Consider the following 13,123-nt stretch of genomic DNA (forward strand, 5'->3'; position numbering starts at 1 on the left):
TTACTCTCAGCGGTTTTGCTTTCCATCCAGCTCTGATGATTGTGTTACAGAAATGCATTTATCATCTAGGTATGTTTCACACATTGATCACATTTGCCGCTGATCATGTAACCCTGAGAGGCAAAAGCTAGATCAACTTTCTCGAACACTGGGAGGCTGCAAACCCTGTCGATGCTGACATACCTGTGTAACTTTACTCACGTGAGTAGTCCTGCTGATTTCCTTTGCCGGAGGATTGGGCAGGGATGAAAAATTGTGTCGTGTGTCCCTCCCCTCTGTTTGCCAGAAGCTGGGAATGGATCACTCAATGATTCCCTGCTCTGATCATTCCCTCTGGGGCACCTGGCATTGGCCACTGTGGGAAGACAGGATACGGGGCTAGATGGACCTTTGGTCTGACCCAGTCTGGCCGTTCTTAGGTACGGCCGGTACAGAACTGGGGCCAGGGAGATCAGGGAACGCCAGAGGGCTGAGGACCGGCGGGTGGCTGGCATGTGAGAAGCTGCTTTGCAGCCCAGCGTGTCCCCTGGGCACAGCGGGAGGAAAGTGTTTTGCCAGTCAAAAATCAGCAGCTGGAAGCCGACAGGAAGAAGCCGATCCCCTGATGCCCCCCAGCAGCGCTAGAGAGAGGAACGAATCCGGCCTGCTGCCTCCGCCCCCTCTTGAGGATTAGCCGCCCTCCAAGATGCCCTTGAAATGCAGATATCCAGACAAGAAGGGGCAGCCCTGGGCGAGCGGCTGGCTGGTGCTGCGGGCAGGGACCCACAAGGGCCTGGGGGTGAGACTCAAAACAGCCAGAGGCCTCGCTAAGCTTCTCGGGTGCTTCCTGGTTCGACGGGAGCTTGCTCCCAGCCCATCTGAGGAAGCTGGCGGTTACCTGAGGCCAGGGTCTTAGTTCCATTGACATGGTCCCCAGGAGGCTTCGGCAGGTCTTGGGCTCTCAGTCTGTCCCAGGCGGCTGCTGGCTGGGGTGGGATGTAGATGGAGGGGAGGGGAGCAGGAGCAGCGAAGCCTTCCAAAGCACAGGGTACAAACTGCGATTGGAGGGACCCGCAGAGAGCGGCTGCTGTGTCTGACAAGCAGGTTATGCCGCACGCATAGCTCCGGTTTCCCAGGCTATCCATGCCCAACAGAGACAGGCCATCAGACCTCACTGCAAACAGCCCTGGAATCTGGGGGACGCTTCCGAACCCCTCACTTGAAGGGCGACCGCGTTCGATGCTCCCAAGAGCACTAGGACCAGGCTGAGCACTGCACTAGTCCACCCGTTGCTGGTTATTGCATCTGTGGTTGGGCAGACGGGATTAAACTCCTGCTCGGCTCCTGGTTGCTGCTCTCCTCCCAGCTGCTTTCGAGGCACCTGCGAGGCCAGGGGGTTTATTAGTAGCTGGTTTTAGAAGCAGCTTTCCACCAGCAGAGGGAATCAAACCCTGTGTCCCGAGGCTCCCTGCCGCATGCGCCAGGGAGAAACAAATGGAGGCAGTTTGGCAAAACGCAAACTAAGGCTCAGGCAAGAACCATTTCCCCCTACATCAAGTGAAGGCAGCGCGGGGTCAGCGCAGGAGTCACAAGGGCTGAGCTCACAGCGCTGGAAATTCGCTCAGGCTCTGCGATGAAAACACAGCTCCCCTTCCCCGACCGAACTGTATCCACAGCAGCCCGGTTTGCTAAGCCCTCTCTCCGCTAGGCCAAATCTCATTTGGTTAACAAAACAGCAGTAACAAGATGTGAAATATGGAACCAACCCATATTTTTCCAGGATTTCCTCTGTGTATTGTGCAGAATTACAAACAAATCCTTCCTAGGCCTCCGTGCTGAATTTTTGCCCTTGAATGGGAGCCGGGCTCAATGCATAAACATCCAACCGTTCGGCACAATCAGCATTTTTATTAGGCTATTTCTTTCCCATTATTGGGCGACAGGAAGAACAAAGCCGCCTCTTTCCGCGGGGCTGAGCACCGCGGGGCGAGCAAGTGAAAACAAAATTCCTTTCAGATTTGTGATCAAATGCCATCCTCAAGTGAACACGCACAGCCTTCGAAGGCCGCCTCTCTGTTTGTTTAAGCATTAAAGCCTTTTTGCTAGGCCGTAGGCTCAGATAATGGAACACCATATGTCGCAGTGTCTCCACAGCTGAGGGAGACAAGGGGCTGAGTGATAGCAGCCCGGAGTTGAAATCTATTTGGAATTTAATACTATTATCCTAATGCAAGCGGCTCATTGTTTGGGCCAGGAATCTGCTGCCGCTGCCAGAGCGGAGAGGGTCACCGTAGGTGGAACAGAGTAGTGGGAGCTGAGGGGAGTTAGCAGAGACAGTGGATTCACAAATAGAGTGGAGCCTGCCTTCCTTTCCCACAAACAAAGCCCCTTGCCCGCCTCCGGAGCGTTTACCCATCACAGCCCCCTGAAGAGGTGAGACCATTCGCCTGAGAGATGTGCCTGGAAAAGGGGAGGAAAAATGCAGGGCTGATTTCTCAGCTGGGGCACTTTGTATACAATGCACCTCAAGCACCGGATTGCTCCAGGGCCGGGTGGGGAGCCCACCTGGCATGCTGGGCAGGAGTTTATAGCCTTCAGAGCCTTGCCAGTGGCCAGTTCTCCCACGGAGCCAGTTGAGGTCTGCAGGGCGAGCGAGGATTGCCCCAGCCTAGCTGCCTCTACAACTAGGTGCCATGCAGGGGCCTTGAACGGAACCCTGGGGAGATTTCCATTTCAGACCAGCCCAGACAGCGGTTCCCCGCCGCCCTGGCCATTCCCACAATTAACCACATGCCAGGAGCCATGCAGGGACCTACAAAGCCTCACTGCTCAGGCTGTGTTCAGCCAAACATGCCTTTGCCAAACCCATCCCCACCCCATCAGCTCCAACAACCCAGGCACGCTGCTGGGGAAGCCAAAGGCAGCTTCAGCCAAAGAACTTGAGCATGAAATCCAAGCCTCCGGGAGAACGATTTCTTTCTGATAGACCTTAGTCCAGGTTGTGCTCCCTGATTCCCTCCCTCCCCCGTAGCTTGGGCTGTCCAGCGCCGCTCTCCCTTCCACGTGGCCCCTGTTAAGCTGGGCTCAGAGAGCACCACGTTTCAGCATCTTGCTAGGTGCACGTGCTTTGCAAGAGAGACCGGTGTCTGGCAGCAAGCGGTGGTAAAAACATTAAGTACAATGTATGTACGTGGGGGGGGGGGGGGATGTATCCTGGTTTTGTTTAATGCGCTGGTTTGGATGCTGGAGCCCAGGCTGGATTAATGGCTCACTAGCATAAGACATTTATTTATAGACATTTCTTTGGTGCCCAAGCGCCCTAAAAAATCTGAGCGACTGAGATGGAAAAGACCTGTTGGACTATCGCCTCCACACCTGTGGAAGGGTACAAGCAGTGCGCTCTCCTTTGTGGGGACAGCCCAGAGCGAATATGTCCCAAGGACAAGCCGCAGCGGGCACTGTTCTTCAGAAACAGAGTCCCATCCTGGTGCCTGGACAGCACCAAGGACAAACTCTCTTAATCCGGCTCTGCCCCATAGCTGAAAAAACCCAGCCACCAGCCTATTCAGCTCCTCCGGCTAAGCCTGCAACCCACCAACTGAGATGCAGGCGGCTCTGACAACAGGTGATGGCATCGCACTATATATCCTGGCACCTCCTTGCCCTTTCTCTTTGTTTCTCCTCTTTGCCTTTTCTTCTAAAAGCCGCAGTTCCCAGCACCACCATCCCGGCTTTGACAGTTTTTATGTCTAGGTTCCAGGGGAATTCCTAGGGCAAGTCGAAATGATTGATAGTTATCCAGGTGGCACTGCATCTAATTTGGAATCCTGCAGGGGGACGGCGGTTATGAGCAAGATACATCTTGGCCTGAAAATTCCAATAAAGAAAATCAAGAGCGAGCGCCTGCTCTGCTTAAAAGCTGGGGGAGAGGACGGCAGGAGAGGGACCTGGCGTCCTTCAGGGGACATGCACAGAGGGAGGGACTGACTGCTGACCCAACAGGAGAATTGGCCCTAAGCATACAGTGGCCCAGGGGCATGAATTTCTATGTTCTTGCACTGTGTAAAGCCTGTCAGTAACGCACATGCTGCCCTGGGAGAGGGGTGTGAATTAAAGACACAACAGTCCGAACACTCGCTGGCGCTGGGAGGGGAAGCAGGTCACCGAACAGACAGCGCGCCAGAGGGACTGTACAAATGGACCTGGGAGCTCACATCCCCACGGTTCCAGCCAGTTGTCCTAACTTTGGAAAGACCCAGGCACAGCATGACTCCCTTAGGCGCGTGAGGCCAGTCAGCACAGGCCTAACCAAACAATGTTATCAGCCGGGCAGGAACCGGACCCAAGGTAACTGTCCGGCCGAGGCTGAGGGGCCAGGTAATAGTCAGTAAAAGGCAAGTTCCACATTGCCCATGACCCGCCCTGCTGGCTGTAGATTGTTCTCCTGCCCGCCTCCCCCAAGAGTCAGGAAATTGCTTCTCTTACTTGCCGCGAGTGCCAAAATCCTGAGCGCACAGTGGGGTGGGCGCCCGGGAACCTTCGCCATTCCTGTCCCCCACCCCTGCGGAGGGGCTGAAACGATCCAGGAGGGGCCGCAGCCAGCAAACAAAATCCAGAGCACACAGCCGATGATATCCTGGTTTTACTTTGGGAAAACAACATTCGGACACACAGCTTGTGGGTTTTGTTTTGTTTTTTTTCCGTTTTCTCTCATTTTTAAAACAATATAGTGCAGACAGCACTTCTCACAGTAGAATATAATGGTCAATTTTAGTATAAAAAAAACATTCTCAGAGATTTCTAAATGCACTTAGTGCTTGAACAGGCCTTTTAAGGATACAGTACCTCTTTTCTGAGCACAATCACATTGGGTTTCATTGGGGTGGGTTTTTTTTCCTTTAAACATCAAAAAACTTTGTATTTTCTGTAATGTAGAACCGCTTTTTTTAAATGAATAAATCTATTAAACACATAATTACACATACTGAATAACAGACCATAATGAACATTTTTGAACTGTTTAAAAAAGAAAATAAAGTATGCAAATTACAACCTGGTACAATGGGTAGATGTATTAAATGTGATTCTACTTCTCTTCACCTGCAAGTTGCCTCTACAACAGAACAAAGGTATAATTGACAGTAAAGAAAAAAAAACAACCTTGGAAATCTTAGAATTCAGAATGTTCCTGTGACGGGACCTGGGTAGAGGGTGGGGATGGGGGAGGGGAGACGGACCACTCCTCTGAGCAGACTTCCCAGAGCCTGGAGACACCATAATGGCTCCCTATTCATCTCCTGATAATAAAAAAGAAACTGCTTTGCCGGGTGCTCAGCTAGATTTACGTTTGTGCCCAGCCGGATTAGCGGATGATCAGCTGGTTTGAGCGCGGTGGAGGGAGGTCACAAGCTCTTCCATTTGGGATGGGGTGAGGGTGCGTTTGTTAAGCGGGTGTGGATTCTTTTACAAATTAGAACAGGGGTCCTGCCTCGGATCTGGCCGAGATAAGTCACATTTTGCTTCTGCCCTCTCAGACTCTCTTTACCACAGGGGCTAGGGAAATGCTTGGAAAACTGCAAGAACAATGAGGAGGGTAAAATATCCTTAACTTGGTGCCCTTTTTGCTCACCCAGGTCCCTGCCTCCTTAGCTTAACGTGGCTCTCCCCCCACCGTGTGGGCAACTGGGCAATGAAACCTTTTCACTGAGAAAGCATCAAAAACGTGTGGTTTAATGAAAGTAACAGACTAGGCCCAAGCAATGGGGGTGGGCGGGGGAGGGAGCGGAGGAAGAGACTCTGTAGCAGCCAACACATAAATGTACAGTATATTTAACTAAAAAAAAAAATCTGTTCAAGTTTTCAAGTGTTTTTCTTTTTCTTAAATAGCCTCCAGACTGTCCCCAATTATTAGCTTTACTCAAAGCAGTGCAAGTTATGGACTTCAACTAGAAATTAGGCATTAGCTCTTTCTGGTCCTGACCAAGCTGCAATGGCCTGGAATTATCGGGGGGTTGGAGCTCTTCTTTTACTTAAAACTCTCCTAGGGACTCAGCGCAGGAGAGAATTGGGGGTTCTCCCACATGCAGATCCGCCTGGCGCACGCACACAGACACGCACTCGCACACGCGCACACACACACACACACGCACACGCACACACAGAGCGAAACCTTCTCTCCCTGGATAGCAGCAACTTGTAGCGATTCCCTGTTCACATTCGTGGAAATGAAAGGACCATTTCAGAGCTCTAGAAACAAGCATTCCTTCGTCCGTGGCTTCCAGCGGGTTTCAGGTGTATCCAGTTCAACGACCCCAATTAATTCCAGCGTCTTTGGGGGCCCCCAGCCCCTTTCGTGAACGAATCCTCCCCCCACCCCCGAGCCCTCGCTTTGTTTCGCCACAGACCCTGGCGGTGCCGGAGAGGAGAATGGATGCCAGTCAAGTTCCCACCATGGCCCTTTGTTTGGAAAGCAGCGCCAGGCTCTTATCTGTAGACGGGCAGGCGAATGTGGGCGTGTTGATGGTCCAAGAGTCTTGGCACAGACACGGTCTCGTAGCCCTTGCCCAGCATCTGCTCTTTGATGCATGGCGGGTGGATGTCATTGATGACATGCTCCAGTGACTGGAGGCTGCTGCTGGTGATGGAGGTATTGCAGAGCGTTTTGCTGGACAGGCCGTCGGAGGGGGGCACGCCGAGCTCGCGGTGCCCGTTGGCAAGCTCCTGGGGGTTGTAACAGTCGCTGTTGGGGGTGACCAAGATGCTGTTCCAAGGGGGGGCAAAATACTGGCCCACCGAGAAGTTGCCGTGCATGGCCACGCAGTTCAAAGGGGAGGAGCTCACCTTCTCCACTGCACCTGTCAGGGTGTAGGGGCGCGAGACCCCCGCACACGTCTCTGGGGACTTGCTGACGGCGCCCCCCCCCTCCGCTGCCCCCGCTGTACATTCGGAGCTGCTGCTGTTTCTGCTGCCAGATAAGGTAATCCATGCCGTCCGGGTAGATGCCGGCCTTGGGGCCGACGGTCATGGCCGGGTTGGAGCTTATGGCGAGTTCAGCCCCTTTGCGGCAGTCGGGCAGGACGGCACCGGCATAGGCCACAGCAGCGCCCGCCGTCGCCATGGTAGCAAAGCCACTGGCCGCACCGTGCTTTGCTGGGCTGGGGTCGGTCACCACCACCCCTTGGCAGGCCTGCTGGGAGCCCTGGGCCTGGCACTGCTGATTGATCTGGTAGATGATGCTCTGGATAGAGGGCAAGTTGGACTGCTGCAGGGCCAGGTTCCGGCCTGCGAGCGGGATCACGGACGTAGCTACGGTCACGTTTGGGGGGACCGGCGCCTCGAGCTGCTTCTGAGTACTGTGATAATTCAAGTGCCCGGCGCACGAGGGGCCTGGCGCTAAAGTGCTTGACACTGGGTAGGGGGCAATGGCCACCTGCGCTGGAGACATCTTAGTCCGCTTGCCCTCCGAGTTCTTCACGATGCTTTTGCTCGAGGCCTTTACGATGGCCAGGAGGCCCTGGTAGCCGCTGGAATGCACGGGGTAGGGGCTGTAGCGCTGCCCTGTCGTGTCGTACCCATTGACCGTCCGGTTAAGGTGCTTGTGCTGGGGGACCCTGATGTTGGTGGGAAAGATCTTGATGGTTAGGGGGTTGTTGGCGACTTTCTGTGCATAGGCGTCCAGTTCGGCTGGGCTGGGGTAGCGTGGGGAATGCATGGAGGCCGCCGTTTCACCTACGAGACACAAACGAGGGCAGAGCATTAGACTTGGCCAGGAACAGCACTAAACCGCACGTGCCGAAAGGCATCGGCAGCAGTGGCTGGCGCAAGGCACCGGCAGCTAGAACTCCTGGGTTCCATTCCCAGCTCAGGGACAGGGCTAGAGCCAGGGACCAGCCTCATCCTACTCCTACTTTTGGCTCCCTGGACAAGTCACTTCCCCCACCAGTGGGCCCCCTGTGAAACGAGGACCTACCGCCGGGTCTCACAGGGGCTGCGAGGTGCCTCGTTAATTGGTGTTTGGAAAACGGTTTGGGAACCAGAGAGCAGGCAGAAGTACTGACAAGGGAACCCTTCATTTCGGCATCCTGCTGTTAAACATACCGACCGACGGGGCTCATTCTGCCATCGGTACCCATGGGAAAATGCCATGCCAGCCTCCTGCGGGCACAACCCTCGGCAATACGGCCAGTTAGCCTCCTCCCCACGTCCGGTAAGTGTCGGCTGCTGGCACCGGCTGGACCACCCAGCCCCCTGCCGTTACTCCCCGTCACCAAGCGTGGCTGGAGAGTTGCCACCCATCCCGTTTACCACGCTCCCGGTGCGCTGCCGCCTGCTCCCTGCGGAGCACGTTACGAGAAGTACGGCCTTCGTTTATAGAATGAAATCCGGAGGAGCTGCCAGAACGTGCCAGGCCTCTGCACCAGGCTCGTGCTCAGGGCTCCGGAGCGGGAACCGCTCTCTCTGCACGGTCAGGAATGGGGGGCACCGAATAATTTCCGGGGCACCCAAACCATCCAAGCTGCTAGAGAGAGCATCAGCACTGAGCCCAGGGCACTTCAGAGAGAACCCTCACCTCTCCACACATGCGCACCCTCCCCCGCCACATGGCGCGTGCGCGCACACACCCCCTCCCTGCAATGTGCGTGCACATACACACACCCGGCCACATGCACACACCCACAACCCCCCCACAACGTGTGTGCACACACCCACACATATACACACCTGCCACATTCACACAAAACCCACCCGCAATGTGTGCGCAAGCACCCACTGCCACATGGGCGCACACACCCACACCCCTGCCACATGCACACACCTCACCACATGCGCACACACACACACACACACACACAACCCCCTCGCAATGTGTGCGCGTGCACACACCCACCGCCACATGTGCACACGCACACACACAATCCCCCTGCCACATGCATGCACAAACCATCATATTCACACCCCCACCACGTGAGTGCACGCGCACAAAATCCCCCTGCAACGTGTACACACACACACACTACCTGCCAGATGCACATACCCCACCCCCCTGCCAGAGTGCACACATCCCCTCTGCCACGTGTACACAGTAAGTTGCACGCACACAGCAACAGCCACACCTACACTTCCCGACACACACACATCAATCCTTGCACACACAGCGCACAGACCCCTCTCCACAGAGAGGCACGTTCATACATTAACAGCCCCACATCATCCCCCACAATCCCACCCTTTACATAGACTCACCTGCCCGCCCCCAAACATCCAACATCTCACCCCCTTCTCCCCACCCACATGCCCCCAGAGACCCCCCTGCCCCAGTAGCTTCCCCCCAATGGCATCTCTGCAGCATGGGTCATGCTCAGGCAGGAGAGGTGAGAGCAGATTCAGGTGCCGAGTTCCCGCCCAGGGGCAATGCCTCTGTCATGGAGCCCCCTGAGCTGGGCTTAGGTCCTGCCAGCCCAGAAATGCAGGAGCTACAAGTGCAGAGCGTGGGAGTGGGCAGCAATCCCCTCCCCCCCACAGCAGAGGGTCGGCCCGGGGACCCAGAACCAGCCCGGCACTATGCAGCCCCCAGAGCCAGCAGCTCCTCCCTCCTCCTTCCCGGCGCGGAAGAGATGACTCCAAATGGGAAAATGGACATTTTCAAAGTAAGTTAACAAGGCAAAGCTGCAATTTGATCAGGGATCTGTTATCTGCCATCCACGGGCTCGGGCCATAAAGCCGGGGAAGACAAGATTACAGCCATTAAGCCAGTCATGTGGCAAATAGGCCGAACACGTGTGAGCAGCTCGAGGCTGACGGGGCACCGCTGGCCCCTCTGAACTGGCTCTTTGGGGCCGGCTCCATAGCGAGAGCATTAAGGGGAAGCGCTTTGAGAGAATTTCTTTTTGTTTCTCTCCAATCTCGGAGCCGACTGCTTTTCCAAAGAGCTCTGGGACTGGTGCTGGGGGCCGGGGGGTCTCCTCATCAGGCTCTTGATTGAGTGAAACCCCAAAGGAAGCCGTGTCCTTCTCAGGCGGCTGGGCTGGGAGGAGGCTAAGGGGAAGTGCGGCAGTGGGGTGATAACAGAGAGCTCCGGAACGGCAGAGCCTGCTGCCACGCGGTGCCCACCTGCTACTCAGGCAGCAGCAGAGGGGAAGTAAAGGCAGGCGCCTCCACAAGTCCCCTCGCCCCAGACTCAGCTGCATTCACTAGGGTCCTTGCCTCACCCTACCTGGAGTGGCTCAGGAGTGGCCTAACGCAGCCCACAGATGCCATAATCTTGTGACAGGCCATGCAGCCGCCAGATATAAATGGGGCACTGCACACTGGGAGCGGTCGTTCCTCTGGGCTGCAGGTTGGGGGCCATGGCTACCCGCAGCCATTCCGCTGCACTAGGACCTTGTTCAGGCTGCTGGCCCTCAGCCAGAAGCACCTCTTCGGCATGGGTGACCCAGCCGCAGGTGTGCCATCAGCCAGCCTGGCAGCTTCCAAGCCACCAGCAGCTGGAAACGCGACGGTGCGCTCCACAGGGACAAGCCGCATCTGAACGGAGCGCGGGATGGTGACCAGGCCTCGGGCCCACAGCAGGGCCCCTTGTTGCTCCCCGCACGGGAAAGAGAACGCACTGTGACCCCCGGGGCCGCCCAGCATCTAGCAAGGCTGCCCAGGACAGAAGCCTCAGATTAACAGGGTCCCTGACCCCCATCCCCAACCAACCAACCACTCAGGGCCTTGTGTTTTGGGGGGTCCGATGGCCCCTGCCAGTAGCAGCACCCCAGCAGCAAAGGCTCCCACCTCTGCAGGGAGAAGACATGCACAGCCTGAACTTCCCACGCCAGCAGCTGGGGGCTTCGCCCTGTACTTCCCTATCGCCATCTTCCTGGCTCAGCATTGGCTTGGGTAGAGCTGCAGCCCCCGCACCAGGGCAGAATTTGGAGTCCAGAGGAAATACAAGTGGCCCACAGGGACGTAACCGGGGAATGGTAAATGATAGCGTGCTGGGGGAACAAGCCCCAGCTGCATCTGGCCTCTAGATCCCAGCATGCTCGGCGCAGCAGAACCGCCCACGACAGGCAGATGAATGAGGTTCCACGGGATTGGGGAGGCAGCGGTTTCCATCCCTGCATGTTAATTGCACATATTCATGCCTGGGCCTCTCTCCTGTCCCCTGGCAGCTCCCCACTGCGCCTGACTAGTGAGGTTTTATTCAGTTATTCGGGAACGCATTGTCTGTCGCCCACTGCGCTCGCCTCGGCTCGTCTTACTGCCTGATCATTTCACACTCAGTCGTCTCTTCTTCTTGGACAATTTGGGGCTCCTCACTCAAAAGTTCTTCTGGGTCAATTTTAGAAAAACTTGCATGAACCCTCCGCCCAGCGGCAGGCTCCAGGGAGTGTCTCGCAAGCAATCCCCAGCAAGTGCTCTTTGGACCTCAGCCCGGCAGAAATGAGGTTACAGCGCAAACCTGCCCCCTTTCTCTTATAAAGTCACTTCTAAGTGGCCTAAAATAAACTCAGTGTGGAGAATGGAAATGTCACTTTACCCAACGGGGGGATCTTTCTCTGAGATTGGATTTAAACTACATTATACAAGCAATTTCATGGGTGCTTTGCGCTGCTACGAGAACCTCACCAAAAATGGAAAAGCATTCCATTTACTAGCTATAAATCAGCACTTCCTATAATGAGCACAAAAATGTCACTTTTATGCAATTTTACAGATGAACAAAACTGGTGAAATTAACTGTGGTAACCTACTATAGTCAGCAAAAGCCACTGCAGGAAAAAAAATTATCTATGTATATATTTTTGTTCCTCTCAAACTCTTTCCCAAGCAAGTTTCTGCCATTCTGGTGTGAAAACTCATTTGTCCTACCCATTATACTTTCATTTGGAGTTTATCTTGAGTATCCAATGAGCCACCAACTGTGAAAATGATTAAATCTACAAAATCTATCTAATAGATGGAATAAATTAGGTGTTTAAAATCTCCACACACACAAGAAGGCAGAAAACGATGGTTGCTACTGAGTCATTCGTAAAGGAAAACGCTTTCAGGCTTAGGTAGCTGCCGGCCTTCTCCTGAGAGACACAAGGGTCATCCAACCTCGGCGCTGACCTCGGAGCGAGTTACAAAAACAGCATTCTCCAGCCTCGGTGCAAGCTTTTTCACCCTCATATTGCGAAAGGGAAGTTTCCTCTCGGGCATCCGGCTGAGAATTACCAGGCTCTGGAGCCGATCCCCGACTGCTGTCAGGACGCAGCATGCTCTGCAGGGTACATGCTGAGGCATGCCGGTCTCTACTCCCCTTGAAGCTGACCCAGGTTGGTAGTGGCTGGATGAGACCCCCCCTCACTACCACGTGATGGCCAGGTGGAGACCAGGAGGGGGTCTCAGTTAGACCCGCCCCTAGAGGAACCGATGTCAATGTCACACAAGCCACCGTGGGATCTCAAAGGTTTTTGGTCTATTTCAGTCAAGGACTGAATGGACCCTGGAGACTGAACTCCTTTGTCGTCACCCTCAGGTCAGGGGGGGTATGCTGGGGGGCCGTGCTGAAGTGCACGCAAGGGGGCTGGCCCTGCAGGGATGTCCAGCTGCTCCCCTTCACCATTAGCACGTTTACACTGAGGTCTTTCAGAGCCGACAGGAGGCGCAAAGGCTGTTTCAGCCCCAGATGGAGCTCTTCGATTCCTCAGGGTTTGTTTTAGGAGAGGCAGTGCGGCCTAGAGGAGAGGGCACTGGGCCGGGAGTACGGAGACCTGGCTCTGCCGGGTGACCTTGAGCAAGTCAGACAAGTGTCTCTTTCCCCTCCCCTCCCTGTATTGTCTACTCAGGCTGGTGAGCTCCCGGGGGCAGGGCTGGCTCTCACCGTGTGCACATAGAGCGCCCCGGGGTGCTAGTCTAATCTAAATACACAATACTCTATTCTGAAGACCCAGGGGCCATATTCACACCCCAGCGGTATTAGTTTGCACCGAGCCTGAATGTGACCACTCGATTCTCGCTGCATGGAGAATCGTCTGGGGCCCGCCTAGAGCAGGGCGGGCCATCTACCAATCTCCCACAAGCAAAGGCGGATTTCAAAGCCAGCAGGAGCTTCCCTGGGGGTTGCCAGCAGACTCAAATCACCGTTACCAGCAGCTTCATGCTCGTGTTCCCA

General features: G+C 55.1%; 1 protein-coding gene across 1 annotated transcript in view; it reads right to left on the reverse strand.

Moving 5' to 3' along the window:
• Nucleotides 1-4,607: 4,607 nt before the first annotated feature.
• The window catches only part of FAM222A (family with sequence similarity 222 member A), an 86,075-nt gene continuing 77,559 nt past the window's right edge, over nucleotides 4,608-13,123 (reverse strand). Inside the window, 2 exon segments of the mRNA XM_034790804.1 lie at nucleotides 4,608-6,900; nucleotides 6,902-7,707. Coding sequence (XP_034646695.1) covers nucleotides 6,463-6,900; nucleotides 6,902-7,707 — 1,244 coding nt within the window. The 3' untranslated portion in view covers nucleotides 4,608-6,462.

The sequence above is a fragment of the Trachemys scripta genome, chromosome 15 (genome assembly GCF_013100865.1).
Source record: "Trachemys scripta elegans isolate TJP31775 chromosome 15, CAS_Tse_1.0, whole genome shotgun sequence".
NCBI lineage: Eukaryota > Metazoa > Chordata > Testudines > Emydidae > Trachemys > Trachemys scripta.